The 21,482-nt window shown below is 33.9% G+C and overlaps 2 protein-coding genes across 12 annotated transcripts in view; one reads left to right on the forward strand and one right to left on the reverse strand.

Annotated features, from left to right (window-relative positions):
• The window catches only part of Bap170 (Brahma associated protein 170kD), a 31,284-nt gene extending 19,339 nt beyond the window's left edge, over positions 1 to 11,945 (reverse strand). For 5 of the 11 annotated variants that reach the window (XM_085196116.1, XM_085196119.1, XM_085196117.1 and 2 more), the window contains exons 1-17: positions 11,636 to 11,945; positions 11,451 to 11,541; positions 11,203 to 11,312; positions 10,317 to 10,444; positions 9,939 to 10,148; positions 9,383 to 9,627; positions 8,829 to 9,013; positions 7,970 to 8,063; positions 7,398 to 7,559; positions 6,869 to 7,033; positions 5,743 to 5,859; positions 5,234 to 5,338; positions 3,261 to 3,430; positions 2,696 to 2,814; positions 2,091 to 2,179; positions 1,751 to 1,873; positions 158 to 229 (exon numbers count right to left, since the gene is read on the reverse strand). In XM_085196116.1, the coding sequence (XP_085052242.1) occupies positions 158 to 229; positions 1,751 to 1,873; positions 2,091 to 2,179; positions 2,696 to 2,814; positions 3,261 to 3,430; positions 5,234 to 5,338; positions 5,743 to 5,859; positions 6,869 to 7,033; positions 7,398 to 7,559; positions 7,970 to 8,063; positions 8,829 to 9,013; positions 9,383 to 9,627; positions 9,939 to 10,148; positions 10,317 to 10,444; positions 11,203 to 11,312; positions 11,451 to 11,541; positions 11,636 to 11,730 (2,280 nt within the window). In that variant the 5' untranslated portion in view covers positions 11,731 to 11,945. The remainder of the gene's footprint in view (positions 1 to 157; positions 230 to 1,750; positions 1,874 to 2,090; positions 2,180 to 2,695; positions 2,815 to 3,260; positions 3,431 to 5,233; positions 5,339 to 5,742; positions 5,860 to 6,868; positions 7,034 to 7,397; positions 7,560 to 7,969; positions 8,064 to 8,828; positions 9,014 to 9,382; positions 9,628 to 9,938; positions 10,149 to 10,316; positions 10,445 to 11,202; positions 11,313 to 11,450; positions 11,542 to 11,635) is intronic. The other 6 variants (XM_085196115.1, XM_085196114.1, XM_085196113.1 and 3 more) reach the window with 5 other exon arrangements.
• Positions 11,946 to 12,434: 489 nt separating this feature from the next.
• On the forward strand, positions 12,435 to 21,325 carry l(1)G0020 (RNA cytidine acetyltransferase l(1)G0020). The gene is made up of 18 exons (XM_085196636.1): positions 12,435 to 12,649; positions 12,732 to 12,826; positions 12,903 to 13,062; positions 13,497 to 13,633; positions 13,880 to 14,042; positions 14,218 to 14,360; positions 14,786 to 15,062; positions 15,326 to 15,541; positions 15,750 to 15,977; positions 16,491 to 16,636; positions 17,043 to 17,190; positions 17,434 to 17,579; positions 17,844 to 17,981; positions 18,552 to 18,748; positions 19,110 to 19,279; positions 19,881 to 20,126; positions 20,476 to 20,609; positions 21,201 to 21,325. The coding sequence occupies exons 1-18, from the start codon at positions 12,542 to 12,544 to the stop codon at positions 21,298 to 21,300; spliced, it is 2,952 nt and encodes a 983-aa protein (XP_085052762.1). The 5' UTR covers positions 12,435 to 12,541; the 3' UTR covers positions 21,301 to 21,325.
• Positions 21,326 to 21,482: the final 157 nt, after the last annotated feature.

The raw sequence follows: 21,482 nt of genomic DNA on the forward strand, positions 1-21,482 counted from the left end.
TAGGAAAAAGAAAAATCTTTCCTTCTAGATGAAACGACATTATCTTCTCCCCAAACGAACGTTGCGGAGAAGTTAATAAACATAAATACAGGGCGACCATGACATATTACGGCGTGTTAAACTTGTTCACTTTGAAGAAAAATAAGGAAAAACTTACTGTATTAGTATTCTGTTGAACAACAACGGTCCCAGCGGCCCCTCTTTGTTGATTTTGTTGTCTTTGTGCAACCTGTGTATTGTTTAGTGTTAAATTAAACAATAAAAAATATTTTGAAACCTGACTGTAACACTTCATGGAATAACTATTTCACTTCCCCGGTCTGGTAAGAAGATAAAGCGCTAAATTCCAACGCCGGAGTTTCACCACTCAACATGCAATGTCTCCAAAATTAGGCGGTGCGTGGGGAACGGAGTGTCTTGCATTAGGTTCCCTATTTCTGCCCTGCTATATGCAGTATACAGCGTAAAGATTAAAAATGTACATCATTTTAATTTTTTTTATAAGCACTAAACATTATTTGATAATTATTATGGTGTAGATAACAAATAATAACTCAACAAAAAACAATGATTCAATGTTTCAAATATTTTTTTAATTAATATTTATTAATTAAAACCAAAAAATAATACAACAACTACGAGAAACTTATTAACAATCTACATTTCATAATCATTTTACTATTAATGTAATTCAATATTAATATTTTTGTCATATTTTTCATGCCTACAATATTTTCTTTATCATGCCTACACAAGCTCGCATGCCAATAAATGGAAAAAACAAAATTATCTAAATGTTAGTCGTACATTATTTTTACATGCTACTAGAAATAAAAATCTACGATTTTTTTTTATTATCCGATTCATGCAATCTGTTATTTTGCATACAAAATAATATTTTTTTTTATTACCAGAAACTCGAATTGTTTCCTTGTGTTTTTGCAATATTTTATCTCCTTCCTGATTATATATTCATATAAAATTCCTCTTTTAAAATATAAAAACGGCTAAATATCTGTGTATGTATATCTGTCTTATATAAATATTCAATTAAAAAACTTACATCGTATTTTAGACACACAATTTTAGACCTTATAACTCATCACTTTGACAATTTGTTTAATCCAAGTATAAAAAATCTTAGAAGGATTTTTTAAAATGTACATGTTGTTGTAATTACAACCATAATTTGTTTAAAAAGAAAGAAATATTTATTCAATTTTTAAAAAATCTTATAAAAAACACCATATTATAACAACTTTAGTATTCTAACCTTGTAATTCATCTTTACCCAAAAAAATATAATAACCCTTGAAAATAAAGTACATAAATTGCATAGTACTAATCATTTATACCCTTTTTCCAAAAAAAATCCTTAAAAATTTAAATATACAAACTGTTATATTGTACTAATATGATTTTTACGTTACATAAAAAAATTATATTAAAAGTTTATTCTAATACAAATCACAACGCCAACTATAAAAAAAATTACGCCTACGCCACATAACCTCTACCTATCAATAATGATAAAAAATAACAAAAAACAAAATTCATAAGAATTTTGAACGTATGACTTAATTTTGTCAGTTTGAACAGTTTCCAAGAGGTTCGAATTCCCCTAGCAGTTAAAAATTTTCATACGTTTTCAACAATATTTTTAACTATGTGAAATAACACTGAAGAAATGGCAAACATAAGAATTTAAAAAGAAATCAATCAACGTTAGTACTGTTAGTATGCAACTTACTTGTACTTGCGGCGGGCTTACTTTGTGTGCTAACAAATGTTTTATAAGGGACGTGTTGTTCACGCCGATGGTCACCGGTTCGAGAGCTTGCGATAGATGGGGATGTGGTTGAGTTTGTTGGACCTGGGGAGTTTTAAATACTTTTATTTTTATCTTCACGTCAAAGCGAGGAAATGAAAATATTAGATAACCACAATCAAGTCGTGTTACAGTGACGCGCTGGTGCCCCTGTGTTACGACAGCCTCTAAAAATAAAAAAATATATGTCCCTCTAATATTTTTTATAAGATAGAAATATATGACAGAGCTATATAATTCAATTAGTCTTATAAAATATTACCGCAGGCTGTGAAACAACTACAGGCTTCTGTTCGACAACGACCGTCGGCTTGTTCGTTAACTGCGCTTTCAGTATCGGCGAGGACGGACCTGATAAAAAAAAATGTATTAGTTATATCCTATACCTAGAGATGCGGCGTTGTTTTACGCCAAATAGCCTTGTGGCTATAGCTGTGTAGCTTCACGCTGTATCCCGCACACAGCAGGGTAGGCAGAGGGAACCCAGTGTTAAGACGCGGAGTGCCGTTCCCCACTTTCTGCCGAATTTTTGGAAACATTGCGTGTTGAGTGGCAGAACAACGCCGAAAAAATAGTCACACAATTTTTCTTAATCCTACTAATAATATAAAAGTCAAACTTTATTAGGATTTTTGTTCCTTTTTTACGAAAAAATATTTAACAGATTTAGATAATTAAGGAATTTTATAATAATTTTCACAGTAAGGTAGATTACACACGAAAAAAACACAAAAGGTATAATTTATATAAATAATAATAATAATAATAAATAATATAATATAAAAAGTTTGAGCAGGCGAAGCCGCAATTCACTTTATTATGTTTATCTCTCATATAACGATATAAATTAAAATAACATATACATACCAACTGGTGGATTAGTTCTATTAGGTAAGTTCTTAGCTCGTATACCAATGTACACGGTTTGAGATTCCCCTGACGCGTTCGTTATTGTATTGGGACCGACGGTACCACCAAATACAGTTCTGTTGAAAGTAATATATTTAAATATTTAAAAATATTACTTTTTTTTGGTTTTAAACTTGTTTATAGATATCCATGTCAAGAAACTCATTCTCTGAGTGAGAATCTAATCCACTAGAGTCGCGTCTCTATTAATACAAAATAAATATAGGAAAGCGACATATCTTACTGTTATTTCGTCCTATTTATGGGAAATTTATGAAATTTTTCATTTAGTAATGTACAAATCATTTGGAAAGGAGAAAAAAAAAACATAATTAAGCAAAGCTTATAACTTTATCGAAGATTATAAGATAGAGTAAGTGTTTAGATTCTCAGTGACTGTTTTAAGCAGAATTTGCCATTCTCACTGGTACGTTTTTGTGGAAATAAAATAAATTATATTTTTTTACAGTAACCTAATCCATTAAAGAATATTTCCAGTAATGTAATGGCGTGTAGTGGTTACCTGACGAGCCTGGGGAAGTGCGCGGCGGGCACGACGCCCTTGCGCGCCAGCTTGGCGCAGCAGGCGGCATACTGGCGGTGCAGCTCGGCCGCGTCACACGCGCCGTTGTCGCCGCCCGGCAGCGGCGCGTACGTCGCGCGCAGCCACGCCAGCGCAAAGTGCTCGTTCTCCTGACAGCGTCGTCACACATTGCTTTTAACTTGGCAACATTTTATGCTTCTTGCAGTTAAATTAGATTTAACTAATTGTATAATAATCATTATAATGAATTTTATCGACTTCTTTTTTTAGTTTCACACTGTACCAGAAGAAATCGAATTTTAAAAGACTTCACTCCTCACGCACCACCCAATTTTCTAGACGTTGAATTCTAAGAAAATCCAAATATATGTGTCCACATATATTAAAATCCTTGTGACTAACATACTATAGGGAAAAAATTGTGAAGTTGTTTTTTATATATCCTATATCTTATAAAACAAAGTCGCTTTTCGTGTCTGTCTGTTGTTTCTAACTCTTCTTCTTCTAAACCACCCAACGGATTTTGATGCGGATTTCACCATTAGGTCGAGTATTTTTCATAGAAGGTTTATATATAGTTTATTATTTGTACATTCTTATGTAAATTAACATAAATACGATAAATGTGTATAAAGTCCTACCCGTTGAGACACTTTCGCGCATGCGCTGCTTTAATGGTAAGTACTACATGAAAATAATGTACTGGAGTATTGTTCCTCTTAATAAGATCTACAAAAAAGTTCGCGACGGCATATTCGTATCTTTTAAGGATAACGTGTAGTGATCATTTTTCTGTCTCAAAATAATAATTTCAATATATTTTTTATTGTGAGGGATATTTTTCCATAATGGTATTAATCCTTATCCTTTAAAATACTTTATTAATTTTCTACGTTAAACGAAGATAAAATTTGTTTTTTATACTATTTCGAAATTGCGAATAATTTTACAGAAAAACGCATTTAATTGTTGACACATCCCGCCGTTGACACATCAGCTGTATGTTACTCAAGTTTCACTTATCCCTTACTCTCAGCATATAAATAAGTATATTAGTTACGTTGGCCATTTAATGTAGATCAAAACTGTCTTATACTGTTTTTCACTTTAATAAGTACTTTAGAAGTTGTTACAATATCTAAAAATCCTTGCTGCGAAACGGCTCGCCACTCACCATGCGTCCGCCGCGCCCGCCTGCCTTACACGCATCGGTGGTTTAGTGGTAGAATACGGGCAGCCCGGGTTTGATTCCAGGCCGATGCATTCTATTTCATTTTCCTCACAGGCAGCCACGTCGTGCTTGCTTTTCATCAGGGACAGAATACCCCCTTCAGCATTAACCACAAGCTCGAAAAAAAAAACCCGCCTGCCTCTATAGCAACGAAGATTTAGATGCGTTTGTACGTATTGGATAATTGGAGTTGAATGTATTATTTAAGCGCGATATATTTGGTTTCACATTTTGTGTAGTAGTTATTAGTAGGTAGGATTTTGTTTATAATTTCTTCCATTTAAAAATAGTCATTTAACTATCTAAAAATAGTCATTTAAATATATTTTAATAAGTACTTGAAAACATTAGTAGCACAGATTTAAAATTACGGTACCTACTAAAAAATCCTTGCTGTGTAAAACAATTGGAAAATCCTTATTGAAACTACGAAAATGCGGGTTGCATTAGGGTTTAATTAATTTTCACATTATCTTAAGTGTTTTGCAAACATACATTACATGAATAATCCAGTAGTTAAAGCGGGCGAAGCCGCAAGAGGGTCGCTAGTTATGGTATACTTTAAAGACAGTTTCGAAACCGTAACCAAATCCAGTATAAAAGATAGGAATAATTACGGGTATGGGGAGTCTAAATGAGACTTTTAATAACAATATAAATGTTTTTTGTATTAACCAGATAAGAAGTATTTTTAATTTCAAAAATACAAACCGCTATTTACCTGAACAGTCCTCTGTTGTAAATGCGATTGTTGCAGTGGCGTCATTGGCGCTGGTGCTGGACTCGGTGACGGCTGAGCTTCCACTTTAGGTGGCGGTGGCTGTGGCTGAAATAATTATCATTATTTTTCTTTGTATCTTTGTACATAAATATGATTGTAATATATTACTTTTTCCTAAAATAATGCAAAATAATATGAGGGTCTGTAAATGTATGTTTCTCCCAAATGGTTCCCCAATCCTATGTCCTAATGGTCATATTGCATCGGTTGTAACTCAATACACAATAAATTGATAAACTAATAAATACAGTTAAAATTATATTGATAATGACTTAAGAACACGCAGTTAATTGTACGACTGTATGCGAATTAAGTAGGAAATATTTATAGCAAAGGGAACTCAACTCCACGCTATTCTTCGTTACCAGAGCAAAAAATTTAAATAGCGACAGCCTCATATGAAATAATGAGTGATAATGTTGTGTGATTGTGTAATATATATATATTACCTGTGCAGGCTGCACAGCAGGGCGTTCGTCCTGCGCAGGCGCAGCCAGCGCGCCGGGACCGCTCACAGTCTCCACTACGCGCATCAATATACACGCGCGGGGGCCGTAGCTCTGTGCCTGAGGGAGAGGAAATTATACATGTACTACCTAGACACACAACAGACGAATATCAGTTATAAATAACGCCTAAAACGTTATATATCCTCACCTAACTTATTAACTTTTAGTTAAAGACTGACAAAAAGATTTAAAAGAAGAAACTGTAAGTGGGTTGTAATGACAAATAAATTTGAGAAGGGGTGAAGTTTTACATGTAATCTTTACCTATGGATTTTGAATACATAGTCAAGTCAAAAAATTGTTAAGGATATATGCGTAACATCCAAAGTAAGTTATTATGCTTCTCCAATATTGTTCGTAGCTGTCTCATAGTCGTAGCGGAATGTAATATAACCTAAAGGTTTCCTAGGTAAGACATATTTGTAATTGAATCATAACCCTAGCATTACGTGCTATTCTTCCTCCTGGCATTAATCCCGGCTATTGCCAGGGTCTGCCCTCCTACTCAACCTACTCCACTTTGCACGGTCTTTTGCGTCCTCGGTGGATAGACCATTGGCTCTCATGTCCTGCATCACGACATCCAGCCAGCGCTTTCTTGGGCGTTCAGGAGGTCTCACTCCAGGAACTGATATAGCAAGGCACTTGCATCCGACATAGTTCTTAGGCCGGCGCGTAACGTGGCCAAACCATCTCAGACGACGCTCTTGGAGCTTATCCGCTACGTCACGGACCCCAAGACTACCTCGAATGAATGTGTTGCGTATGCGGTCAGACCGCGTTACGCCGCACATCCACCTCAGCATCTTCATTTCCGTGACGTGAAGCTCCTGAGTGTGCCGAGATAGTGCCGGCCAACATTCAAGCAATTCCTAGCATTACGTGCTATTAAAGATTTTCAATTGCATGCCATTTTAGGCTGTCAGTAGTAATGAGTTCAGGTCTTAGTAGGGAAAAGGAGAGTAAGGGAATGGTGACAGTGTTGGCAACGGGCGCAGTGCGGGTCTGAGGAACCATACGCCATCAATAAGAGAATATTAGGGTGTGGGAAGTGGCCAGTGTGTACCTCGACGGTGACGAGCGACACGAGTGTGTGCAAAAGCCCGGGCGCGCGAGCGGCTCCCTCACACGCGCGGTCGCCGAGCGCCGTCAGCGCGTACACGCACTCCAGCGCGCTCACCAGCGCCATGATGTCACGCAGCGTCAGCAGCGCCACCACGTCGCTGTACACCTGCGCACCATTTCACACACCTTAATTATGGACACTTGTACAAGCAAACAAGCAAACGACGTAACACGAGAAGCAACGAATTTAGATTTTATTATTTAGATTCTATTATGGTAGTATGTAGTAGTAAGTATGTAGTATGGTAGTCCATACAACCAATTTTTGTTATGGCAAATGTAATGATAATTGGTTATTTATGGCGAAAATAAAATGTTTTCTAACCACATATTTCATCTCATAAACAGAACCCATGAATCCCTCAATCTTTAGTACACTAATATTTGCACTGGTACTGGTGTATTCTTGGGTACTAGGAGTGTGTTTGCACTAATAGTAGTTGTAACGAGGATGAGCAAATGCTACGTACCTTAGGATCAAGAGCTTTCAATAGAGCATCTTCATTGGCCTCATTTTGCGCTAATTTATTGAGTAATTCTAATGCTGCAAGCACTCGAGCTCTATCCGGAGATACGAGCGCCGATTGTATTGTTGATAACACATGACGAGATATTAGACATGTTGCCGGGTCCTATAAACAAGGAAATAATTAGAATCTTCTTTCCTTTCCTTTACACTTTAAAAATGTTTTTTGAATACTTAAAATTGTTAACAGACCTATGGTGGTAGAGTTGAAAGCAGAAAATTTATTTAGTCCAAAGAAAAAGAAATATTATGATTGAATATAATGTACTCCAGGACATATTTTTACAATAATTGATTAAAAAATATTAGAAATAATAAACCATTACTAAGATTTTTACATTTTAGGACAATACCAACATTTATATGAACAAATCTGACATGGATACTGACAGGTGTACTTCATAACTATTTACAATTTCTACTGATATCTAGGTATCTAGGTAAAGAAATGGTATTCACCACTAAGGTTCTGCTCACATTTAATAATAATCGAAATGTCACCTCCTGGTACTTTACCTTGATAATTAGCTCAGTAGACACATTTCCAAGTGTATCTAAACCACTTTGCCGTAGCGAGCCGACCCAGCAATTTGCGCATAAAAGAAGAAACCTGAAATAAAATAACATAAATAAATAATATAAATAAATGGACATTGTGAGGCACTGCGACAGCGTCTGACGCGACGGTTGTGGGGTGAATTCCCACTTGGGAGAATAATTATTCAATATTTTTATGTCCTTGCTACTTGCAACTAGACAAAGCGCAGCGTTGAATCCTGCCACTTAACACGCAATGTCTCGAAAATTTGGCAGTGTTTTGGAAACTGGAGTGCCTTAACACTCGGTTACTTCTGCCCACTCAGTGTGGAGCAAAAAAATAGTTGTAAAATAATCAAACACAAGTATGTATTTCTATTATTATCATGAATATTATTACTTTTAACTTGACATGTTTTTCATATTATGAAGCTATAAAGCTTAGTCAGTCAGCTAGGGAATGAGTTCCTAAAAAGCCACTATAGTTCTCCATACATCTGTTCATAGTCCTTGGACTGATTGCATGATAATATCTAACAAAAAAAAAAAAAGCTTAGTCAATTTAGCAACATTATAGATTCCAAGAACATATATAATCAGGTTGAGGATAAAGTTTTATTATAAATAAAAATGGTTTTAACTCACAAGTGTAATAATTGGCCCTGGACAAGCCCTGGATCATTAACACAAATAATTTTTATGTAAAAATCTTGCCCAAGTGGGGATTGTACCTACCACCAACGCATTTACAGAGAATGCTGTGCCACTGAGACACAATTGCCTTAAGCCTCCCTATCTTATAACAACCAAACCAAATATAAACCATTCTTTAACTTACCTTATAAGCGTAGTATTTCTGGCAAGATACTGTACATTTTCCTCATGGAAGGATAGCGATCGTACAATAGATGCTATTTGTAACACTCGTTGTGTGTACACACAACTTGCACCACCACTAAGTTCTGGTGCGAAGAGCTGGTCCTCCTCTGAAGGTTCTGTTACCCAATCTTCGAGGATGTCCTGCTAATAAGGAGAAACAACGATATTTTTGAATTATGGTAGGCAGAGGGAACCTAATGTCGAAATCCGTTATAGGGATTACATATTGAGAAAGAGAACTCAATGTGACAACAATATAATGAAAAATTAAATAAAATCAGCTTCACACTATATCCCGCAGACAGCAGGGTAGGCAGAGGGAACTTAGTGTTAACACAATCTCTTCCCCACTTTCCACCAATTTATGGAATTGCGTGTTAAGTGGCAGAGCTCTACGCCGCGACAACATAATCAATTACAATAATTAAAATATATATATTTGTTAATAAATATAAAATAAAGTATAATAAATATACTGGCTGGGGAGGAAAAAAATTTAAAACCTAAACTCACATCCTCCAGGACCTTCTCAATCAGCTCCCTACTCTCCTCCCCCTGCATCAAACAATCAGTCAGTGCATTATGAGCGGCGAGAGCCTGGACCATCAGCTCTGGCTGTTCCAGGCCAGGGTTCATGAACTTGGTCTCGTCTGCCAACTCCTTGGCGCCGCCTCCCCCGGCACGGAGCTGCCAGAACTCGTGAGGGTAGCGGCCTCGCGCCTCATAGTAAGAACGACCGATTGTGTCTCGTAAGCTTGCTGTACGAAAAAAAAAATTGAAGAATTTTTTTTCTAAAAAGTTTGCTATAACAACCCGAAGGACCACCTGATGATAATTGAATACCGTCGCCCAGGACATATTTTGACGGGCTTGGTAATATTTTTAATTCATACAGAAATTAAGAGTATCTGAATTAAATAAATATTTTTTATTGAATTGAATTTCATGTACCTACTACTTACTTTTGATTTTTGTTGAATTGTTTTAATATAAACAAAAATAATATTAATAAATATATTTTATCAAACAATACTATGGACATAAGAAGAAATAAAAAAACTGTACTTACAATGATTATAAACACCAGCATGGGCCAATAAAAAGTCCAATATATGAGGTGTAGTACTCAATGGTAAGCGATTAGAATGATCTGCTGCAAGCACCGTACAGACATTCACGGCAAAATCCTGTTCATTCGGCATAGGTGATAAGAGTGATAACGTCAGTCGTTCAGAGGGACCAGCTACACGGTTGCCTGTACGGAGTTGTTCACCAGATGCTAGAATTAATTGGAGACATTACACAAATTCTATATGTTGGGTGTCATTGTAACCTATGCGGTTATAAACCTATCCATCATATATTTGTCCATTCCATACATTCACTCATTCATCCATACAAAAGAAATCATAAAAAGTGTATAAGTCCATTATTATAAATTTTTTACCTGATATATAAGTACCACTGCCAAAACTAATCCGTGGCATACCATGGCCACTTCGAGAGCCTCTTCTCGGATCTTCATCCATATCATTATCATCATCTCTGCCCGGAGGTCCTTTTGCCCGTTCATATCTATATAAATCATGCATACACATAACATTCTATATGCATTTTCTATATCAACAATGACATGCATGGGTATATCTAAAATTATTTTTTATTCTTATTTTTATTTAATAGGTTTTTCCATATTTAGTGTAAAGGATTTTTTTCTGAGTTTTCAGGATTAGTTTTTTATTGGTAAAAATTCCGAAGTAGGCACAGATTCAGAAAAATATATAGAATATGTGCATGTAGTTACAATTTTCATATGTAATATTTACTAGCATAATAGGAATCTTGTTAGGAGAGTAAGACACTCTGTTTTCCACTTTCTACAATATTTTCATGACTTTACATGTTAAGTAATGGAACTCAATATAAATCTTTGTCTAAACTTTAATGTTTGTAAAATTTTCTGATATAAATTTCTGGTATAAAACAATCAATTTATAGTGAATCATTATAACATACAACTTGTTATTAAATGCTATAAATATATCAAATTAAAATATACTTTATATGTTAATTTAAAAGGATAATTGCTATTAAAGCTAATGGTTTCTGTCACTATACTTATATAAATTCTTAGATCATAGGCTTTGCACCTAATAAAATATAAAATATGTAAATGCTGTTTCTTTTGAGTTAGACAAATAAGTATTAATTTCCTTCACCTAAGGCATATTGTTCAGAATCAGTACAAAATGGTAATATAATATAACATATAACACTCTTAGAATACTCTCTTTACCTACAATAAATTTAGTTTGAAATAAAATGGTTCTTACTTTTCTAAATAAGTTCCATATATTCTTCTTAATAAAGTAGATCCATTTACACAGGGATGTGGAAGTCTTAGCTGCCGTAAAAATGATTCCCAAGTATCATTTTGATTTACCTGCATAGTTAATAATAATAAATAATTAAGTCCATTATTCATGCAGGATAATTACTGATCATGTCATCAACAACATTGTTTACAATTAAAACAAACTAATGTCTTCAGAAATCTAAAAAAAACAAATATTTCACTCACTTTACTTAAACCACCCCTTTGAAGCACTAAAGAGTATAGAAGATACAAGTCTATATCCACACCATTTACCACCGGTATTTTATATGGGATACTGAAAAATAAGACATAGATCATTGTAAAGATTGTCCACAAATATCTATATACTCAAAATGAAATTAGGCATCTATAACATAAGGCATACTTACTTTTTACTTTCGTTGAATTGTTTCAATTCTTTTAAAAATATTTCCTTATCACGTAAATAGTCCCTAGACTTTGTATTTATTTGAGACTTTGCCATTTTTCGCTTTTTTGTATGATCGTGTTTACACACCAGCTTCTTGGGTGAGCGCGGTGATAATCACAATAAAGTAATATTATTGAAAAATATTTTAAGCACATAAAACATATTAAGTATTTAGATTGTTATTCAAAAGTTATAATTGGAAAAAATGCCGATAATCCAAAATTAGAATTTTCGACACATTTGACATTGACAGCGTTATAGTGAAGCGGCGACGCGAGCAGTGTTGCTGTATTAGAAGAATAACGGTTTTCGGTAGTACCGTATTTTTAGTGTTTTTAATCGTAATGGTAATGATGATGTTTACTTCATGATCTAAATTCTAAGGTTATTTTAATATGATAATTATATTATATACTGTGTCCAATAACAATTTCCGTTTTATTTATCGTTAATTGCTAAAAATTGGTTGTTTTATACTAACAGAAAAATATATGTTTGAGAAATTTTTACATTAAGCCAAATGTAATTAGTTTCTTTTTCTGATGTTCAAATTTGTTCTTTGACAAAGCGGTTTTTTTTACAACCTAAATTAAACACAATTTTCAAAAATTAACAAATATAACTGTATGTATTATAAAATTATAATTGCGATAAGTATGTATATTATTGCTAATTATATTTATATAATGGTACTTTTTATTACGTGAAAAGGATGCTGGAACTTGTCATTGTGATTTGTCAAATTGACTTCCAGTTCTAATTTCTTGTGTCAAACCCGTGTGAATTTGAAGATAAACATGCGGTTTTAGGTTATGTTTTAGTAAATATTACTAGTGTATAACAAAATTTCATTGAAATTTAAAAAATGGTGAAGAAGAAAATAGATAACCGTATACGAGTTATGATCGAGAATGGAGTCAAACTTGGTCATCGTACTATGATCTTGCTGGTTGGAGACAAGAGCAGAGATCAAGTATGTTGTTTTTAATATTTAATCGAAAATGTTTATTTAACTGTATAAAAATATATATCATAAAATTAATATTTACTTTTAGGTACCTATATTATATGACATGCTAGTAAAATCAACTGTAAAAGCTAGACCAACAGTATTGTGGTGCTATAAAAATAAAGATGAAGCTATAAGCAAGTAAGTTATAATAGCTTTCTCTTTTCTTTTTCATTTTTTCCTATTATATACTATATACTTACAAATTTTTTGATAGTCATGGTCGTAAAAGAGCTAAAAAGATAGCAGCTGGAAAATTGGAAGTCTCAGAAGAATCTCTATTTGATGCATTTAGAGTGGCCACAACTATACATGGTCGATATTACTCTGAAAGTCATGCTATGCTTGGCCAAACTTATGGAGTTTGTGTGTTACAAGTTAGTAGTATAATTTTTTTTTTGTTCATATTTATATTGTATTTCATATAAAGCATTCTGGCAGAGAAAATTTAGTCCTGATGCTGTTTTTTGCTTAAAGCCCAGATACATACTATTGTATAATAAGTGGTGGTCTTTCAGAGATGACAAATAAAAATAATTAATTACTTTAAGTGGCAATTATAGATACAACAACATCACATCTATAGCCACAGCCTGTCCCACTGAGCCGTGATGGCTACTACTACTGTATTCGTTTTTATATATAATAAATATCTAACATATTGTACTGCTTTGGTTCTGATGTTAAATTCAGATATAACATTGCTAAAAGTTAAGGAAAAAAATAGAAAATGGCAGAGAAACTTTTTATTTTTTGCTTTAATCTGTATCTATAATATATGTAATTTTTATAATAGAAACTATGATTTTAGGATTTTGAAGCTTTAACACCAAATTTGATGGCCCGTACAATAGAAACTGTAGAAGGAGGTGGTCTTATAATATTTTTGTTAAAAACCATGGATTCGTTAAGACAATTGCATTCTATAACTATGGATGTGCATTCAAGGTAAAGTACACTTGTATCAAGAGCTGTGTATGACACCATGTTTCAACTCTTAGTTATAATATTTTAAGTACCCCAGGTAACTCTGACTCAGACAAGTACATTGGGTTACATTGAAACTATTAATATGTTGTAATTTATTATAGTCTTCCTTAATAAATAGGCCAGTTCTTGAGGTTAATGTGTTCATGTGATTGCACATTCAACAAACAGACTTTGATTTTTTCAATATTCATCATTTTTTTCCAGGTTTAAAACTGAAGCTTATGATACAGTAGTGAATAGATTCAATGAGCGTTTTTTACTATCTTTAGCCGATAATCCAAGATGCTTAGTGTTAGATGATGCCTTAAATGTTCTGCCCATATCTTCTAAGACAGCCCAGGTAGAACCAGTGGACTCTATTCCAGAGGTAAGAGATCTTTTTAGTAAGTTGTTTTAAAAATATTTAAAGTACAAATTTGAAGTGTAAAATAATTAATTTGATGTGTAAAATTGTTAATCTGGTGTGTAAAAGCTAAAAATCTATAAATCAATCACCTACCACCAACCTATAAAAAACTAATATTTTTCACTTATTATTTCAGAAAGTGAACCCAAAACTAATAGAATTAGTGTCTTCACTGTCAGACACTCCACCAGCGGGTCCGCTGGTTGCTTTATGTCGAACTTATGATCAAGCAACCGCATTGGTTGCACTTATAAATACACTTGCTGATAGACAGTCTAGGTAAGATTTTTTTATGATTATTTAAATAGATTTTTTAATTTCTATAGTATAAATAGTTTACATCTTCCTGTATGTATCATACTTTTAACAATTTATGTTTGTTTCACACTGAAGTTTGTGAAAATGTATAAAAAATTTAAAATAATGAGACTTGAACCTATGTTTCTTATTTACCATCCAAGTATTCTGGCCACTAAGCCTGCACAGCACACACACAGCTTAATAACACTTTAAAAATGTAAAAAATATTTAATAAATTGCATCCACTATTGCCAAATTATTATTTTTAGCAGTGGTCTTTATGCAGCAGAAATTACTAAAATTCGCCCTTCAGAGATATTTTTATCTATAGGCTCACCAGTATATCAAGAATACAAATTTAAATATTTTTTTTTAGTTTCTTAAACCAGTTTGTTAATTTGCAGACCACCCCACTGTCTAACAGCAGCTCGAGGCAGAGGTAAATCAGCTTGCCTCGGCTTATCAATAGCAGCTGCAGTATCACTGGGCTACGTCAACATATATGTCACTTCACCCCACCCGGAAAACTTAATAACGTTATTTGAATTCGTACTAAAAGGCCTCGACGCCTGCTTGTACCAAGAACACATTGATTATAATATTGTTAGGTCAACTAATCCAGATTTTAAGAAGGCGATTGTTAGAATTAATATTGCTAGGAATTCAAGGCAAACTGTACAAGTGAGTTTTTTTTTATTTCCTGCATGTAATATGGTATGGTATAATTATACCACTAAACTAAACTGACAGAAATTGATAATGGATGTTTTTTGACTTTTTATTATTATTTTTTATATATCATAAACAAATTGTTTTGCTATAGAATTTGTGAGGTACAAATATTTCTTTCCCATTTTCTATAAATTCTATCATTACCATCACTACCATTTTCTAAATCTTGCCATAACTAAACTAAACTAAAATAACTAATATAATTCTTCCAGTACATAACTCCAGACGACCACTCCCTCCTATCTGCTGCTGACCTGGTACTTGTGGACGAAGCAGCCGCCATCCCGCTTCAACACGTAACAGCGGCCGCCACAAAAGCCCCCCTAGCGTTACTATCCTCGACAGTGTCAGGCTATGAAGGAACAGGACGCGCTTTGTCCTTGAAACTGTTTGCGAAGTTGCAAAACGATCATAATGCCCCGGCTCCGGTGAGTAGACTATTGTTCTGGTACTTGTAGATATGTAAAATGTTTATTTTTTAATTAATTAATTAAAGTTCAGAAAGCCTAACTTCACGGCGGCTACGACTCGTCGACCGTACTGTACAGGGTTATATTGGCAAGCTTTCATCTTCTCTCTCTGTCGTAAGTAAGTTTAACATTAGGCGCTCAACATGACCAAACATTTCATCCCCAGATAAAACTAGAAGAACCAATCCGTTACCGTACCAACGATTCAACGGAGCAATGGCTGAACTCGCTGCTGTGCTTAGAGTCCCCTTCCCCATCACCCGGCGCGGGCGCCCCGCCCCCCGCCTCCTGCGACCTGCTGCGCGTTAATAGGGACGCGCTCTTCTGTTACCATAAAGCTGCTGAGGCGTTCCTTCACAGACTGGTGGCGATATATGTTGCTAGTCATTATAAGGTGGGTAACGACTTAACGGAACAATGGTTGAACTCGCTCCTCTGATATAAATCTCTTTCTCTATATATAATAAATCTCTATTGTTAGATACAAAATTTTTACATAAATTGTTGTCTCTGTTATTCTGATATGTAAGCTATATTATTGTTGTTTCATCTAAATCTGTTACATAGTTTAGTTACGAAATTCTGCCACTGCACACTTTTTTTATTTTTATTTCCTGCTGTGGTAGAAAACTGCAATGTTGAATTCCGACACTTAATACGCAATGTCTTGAAAAATATTTGTTTAGAGGAAAAAGGAATGTCTTAACAGTTCCCTCTGGCTACCCTGCTAAGCGGGGTTGCTGTTTTTTTATTTAGCTACGTAAGATATCTTATACACTTGTTACAATATATTAGTTAGCATATCTATAAAGATATATTTGCAATTTTCCTTCATCCAAAGATTGCTAAAAATGCTCATTTAGGGACTGCATGAAAATTTACATCCAATTATATATAATTTGTATAGAACAGTCCAAACGACCTGCAACTCCTGGCTGATGCACCAGCTCACTGTCTGTTCGTACTACTAGCGCCCACTCCACCTCGGTCCACTTCAATGCCAGAAGTACTGTGCGTCATACAACTGTGTTTGGAAGGGAACTTGTCGGACAAGTAAGTAGTTATTGTGTAGAATTATTTTGATTATCTTGGATATTATTTATACATTACGAACAGAAAAATGTTAAGAAATGTATACAAAAATAAAATATGGTATTCATTTTTCGGTAAATTTTTCTAAAGTTATTATCATTGTGGTGCAGTTGTGCTACTAAATGCTATATAATTTGCACACTGAGTTCTATTGTTCTATATTCTAATTAAAGAAAATTACAAATTCAAAAATGTTATTAATGAAAAAACTATGATTCCTGGGTTTTATTTTTAAAATTTGATTTCCTCTATCTACGATATACAGAAAATATCATATTTCTCTTAAAATCTCAGTCTAACCTCATCTAAAAGAGATGGAGGCACAAACATAAAAAAAAAAGCTTAACTTATTAAAACTTTTTTACAGATCAGTAAAAGATAGCTTAGGGCGTGGCAGAAAAGCTGCAGGCGATCTCATCCCGTGGAACATTTGCGAACAGTTCGGGGACAAAGACTTCCCTAAACTATCCGGGGCGAGGATAGTGAGGATAGCTACCCACCCTTCTTATCAAAGAGTATGATGTTTTCTTTATTACTAGATCCTTGATATCCAAGAAAATGTTTTTTAAATTTCAATATAGTTTTTTTTCTTACTTCACGCTGTATCCCGAATATAATAAACTCTGCCCTCCGCTTTTTGCGCTCAATGCTGCAGTTTGTCTTACAGAGCATATAAATGAGAGTAGATTAGTTCCCCTCAAGGAAGTAGTATCGAATTAAATAAAAAATTATAACAAATAATTTCCTTCCTTTCTCAGATGGGTTATGGTAAACGCGCCCTACAGCAGTTAGCCGCGTACTATTCCGGTGAGATACCATGTTTGGATGAGGCTATGAGTGAAGATGATGATGCGGAGAAAAACGGAAAGAATGAATCCTTGCAGACGGAGAGTATAGTGCCCAGGTACGTATTTTTGTATGGAAATTCTTAAATAATTATGTTTAGTAGTTGTAGTAACAAAATATAAGTTGTACGATAAAAATATGTTTTATTTTATTTCACCAATTTTCTGAATTTTTCAAACTAGTGTCGAATCGCCATTTTTCCTCAATTGTAAGGAAAAGCTTATGATATAAATTGCTATTTTAAAATTAAATTTAAGTAAGTTAGGTGTATTTAGTTTAATATTTTATTATTATATATTATAAAAAACCTATTCCTATTTAGATCAAAACCACCAACGCTATTAAGAAGATTGACGGAAGTGAGAGCGGAACATTTAGACTATTTAGGAACTAGTTTCGGTCTTACAGAGGATTTATTGAAGTTTTGGAAGTCACAGAAATATGTGCCAGTGTATTTGAGGTATTAAACTTATATTTTTTTTTAATTGGCCGTCGTGGCGCAGGGGCACAAAGGACTGTAAATGGTAATTGTAACGGAGCTGTGGGCTCGATTCACATTTGGGGACATCAACTCAGAGAGCCGCCACCCAATAAGTAAAAAAGGAGTGTTTTAACATGTTCCCAGGTTGCCTCTGCCTATTTTATTGTGTGCGTAAGGTTTAAATTATATAGATACTACCTTGTGCGATATTTGTGGGTTCGACTCCGACTCAGGAGAAATAATTATATTTATATTATTTTCGTTTTCATTCTGGTAGACAAAACACGGTGTTGGTTACTGTTATATCTAATTAAAATTTTGATTGACTTATTTTGTTAAAAGTAATTTTGTCTTATAACTTTTATTTATAAATTCATAAAACTATAGTGATCGAATAAATATTACATACTTTGAAATAAGACTATTTCAAAACTCAAAACGTCTATTTCCTAATTCACACACACATCTAGTCTGTTTTTTTTTAGTTTTTACTGACGCTGGCGAAAAATACGAAACTTTTCAAATTCATATGTAATTATTTTTTCCCAGTCAAAAACCTAACGAGATAACGAACGAGCACTCCTGCATAATGCTCCGTGGTGTCCAGCCCTCCTCCTGGCTGGTGGCCTACAGTAGTGACTTCCGTCTCCGCTTCTCCCGTCTCCTGCCACGCGCTTTCCGCTCTCTGCCTTCCGCGCTGGCTCTCTCCGCTTTGTTGAATGATAACGTCTCCGTTAATAAACCAGGTAAGTGACAAATTTAATAGAATTATATCCTTATATTTTTCTCTATAGTTTCTTTTTATTATATTCTCTTGAGCTATATCGTAACGAGCCGTTTTGTCTTTATTTAAATCAATATTTTTATTTAATGACTATTAGTATTTTTTGGCTATCTTTTTGAAACTATTTATTGGATAAATTTGCATTTTATATATATTAAAAGTATATAAAATTTTTAATACGCAATATCTCGAGAATTTGGCGGAAAGTAGGGAGTGTCTTAACTCTAGGCTCCCCTTGCCTACCCTGCTAAATTCTGAAAATAGCAAAAAGAGTAGTGGAAAATATACTTATTTATTTATCTACACTTTTGTTTCAATTGCAGTATTAACAAAAGATGTGATAGAGCAACATCTCTCCGGCCACGACCTCGCCCGCATTGAGGCCTACTGCAGACAACAAGCTGATTACCGTCTTATCACTGATCTACTCAACCCGATAGCGAATATAGTATTTCATACTAAAGTGTCTATTAAATTGGATGCAGTGCAACAGGTAGGTTAAATTTATTTCGAACCTTAATGCTGTATTGTGTATCTGTCACTGTGTATTAACCGCCCCTTTTTTGAGACATTGCTCGTGGTTCGTGTGTGGCGGACCTCAACTCCGCGGTTTGTCTACCAGAGTGGGAAGAAGTAAATTAATTAAATTTAATTCAAAATATTAATATTACTCAAATACACTTTTGCAAGCTTTTTTGAATCGTTGAATGAACGCTAACCAGCTAAAAGCTACCACCAACTCAGAAGACAGTTCTGCTGAGAAGAGCCGGCAAGAAACTCAACAGTTGCTCTTTTCAAAATCGATGAAATTCAAATGATCTTAATTAACGTTGTTTTTACCATTACTTAAAATTTTTGCAGAGACAAATTTAAAACACATTGCGAAATACTATTATAGACACGTATTACTATAGAGACGTACTATTATAGAGACGTTATCGCCTTTAAAAAGTAAATAAATCATTTATAGGTCTATAAATGATTTATGTACTTTTTGAAAATTCGATCGGGTTACATGTTTACTTAGACATATACTTAGACGAAGTTCTATTGCGCCACGACTACCTCACTCTAAAACCTTAATAAATCCACAGGTAATCTTCATAGCAATGGGCTTCCAAATGAAGGACGTAGACGACATAGCTGCAGAACTCGGTCTCCCCGGATCGCAGATTTTAGCTAAATTCTACGAGGCGTGTAAAAAAATTAACACATCGCTAAATTCTATTCTTGAAGTTTCCATAGCTAAAGAAATGGGTATAGAAGACAAGACAGGAGATGTGAAAGTGGATGCGCCATTGAAACAAAGTCTTAATGAGGAATTGTCTAAGGCTGCGAAGGTATTTTATATTGGTTTTTATGTTGTTTGTGTTGTTTCTATGTTGGTTGGTTAATGAATAAATATTGTTTTTATGTTGACGTTTAATTGTTTGATTTGGAAATATTTACTTAACAGTCTTATAAGATGAAATAAATCTATATATTGTAATTATAGAGAAGTTAAAACTTATTTCTTGATGTAGAAGGAATATCTGCATAGAATGTTTAAAGTTAAATGCTGAAACCATTATTTTTAATATTGATAGCATTTGAACATCATATTATTTTATCCACATTACATTTAATAGCATAGCATAGCATTTTTTTGGAAACTCAAAAAAATAATTAAACAATATTTTTTATTGCCAGGAATTAGAGAAAAAGCAAAGGAAAGAGTTATCTCGTCTAATGGGTGAAGATTTAGGGCAGTACCGTATCAAGGGCAGTGACTTGGACTGGGGGAAAGCGCTTACAGGGAATGCTAAACTTGTTTCTGTTAAAAGGTACTTAATTGTTTATTTATATTTTTTTAACATTTTTTAAGAGAAAAATATCGTAAGAAAATGTATAGAAATATTTTTCTAAAAATATTTGACTAGATATTAGATATTTTATAAAAAAACAAGGACACTATTTTCTCCGTGCACCGCCCCAATTAGAAACATTTTTCACTGGCGGAACTAATCGAATGGAAATAATAATTACTGGAATAATTTATTTAACCAATTATAGTTAAAACTTTCAACAATCGTGTTTTTAGTCTAAGTTGGTTCACTCTTAGTTGCTTCACGCTGCATAGCAGAGTAGGGACCTGGGAACATACTGTTAAGATACTCCATTCCCATTAAGACTTCCGTTCCCCACTTTCCGGCGAAGTCTGGTCGCATTGCGTGTTGAGTGGCGAAAATGAACGCCGAAATTTTTGATGTTCGATTTGTTACAATATAATTTTATAATTTTGTATATAATGTTTGTTTATATATTCTAAGCATGTTAAAAAATATATATTTTCTAAAATATATTCATATATTATTTATAATATTGAAATGTAATATACATTTAAGATAATTAATTTTTTACTCTTATCGTTTCAGTGGAGAAAAGCGTCTCGGTGAGGATAGCAAAGAGATAGATGATCTTATTGAAGCGCACTCCAACAAGAAGAAGAAAAAGAAGAAGCATGTAAGAAATTAATTAATAAACTAAACTGTAATCATTATTACTATTGTTTTATTATTGGATTTGCCCTTTTCATTTTGATACGGAACCGCATTGTTCACGACTTCTTTGCTTCAGGCTGTAACCCGGTTTCCGTTTAAATTCCGTATGGGAATCGAACCCAAAAATCTCACGGTAAGATATTTCAATACTGTAGT

Source organism: Heliconius melpomene, chromosome 13, assembly GCF_056956725.1.
Source record: "Heliconius melpomene rosina isolate 202511_hmr_F chromosome 13, ASM5695672v1, whole genome shotgun sequence".
NCBI lineage: Eukaryota > Metazoa > Arthropoda > Insecta > Lepidoptera > Nymphalidae > Heliconius > Heliconius melpomene.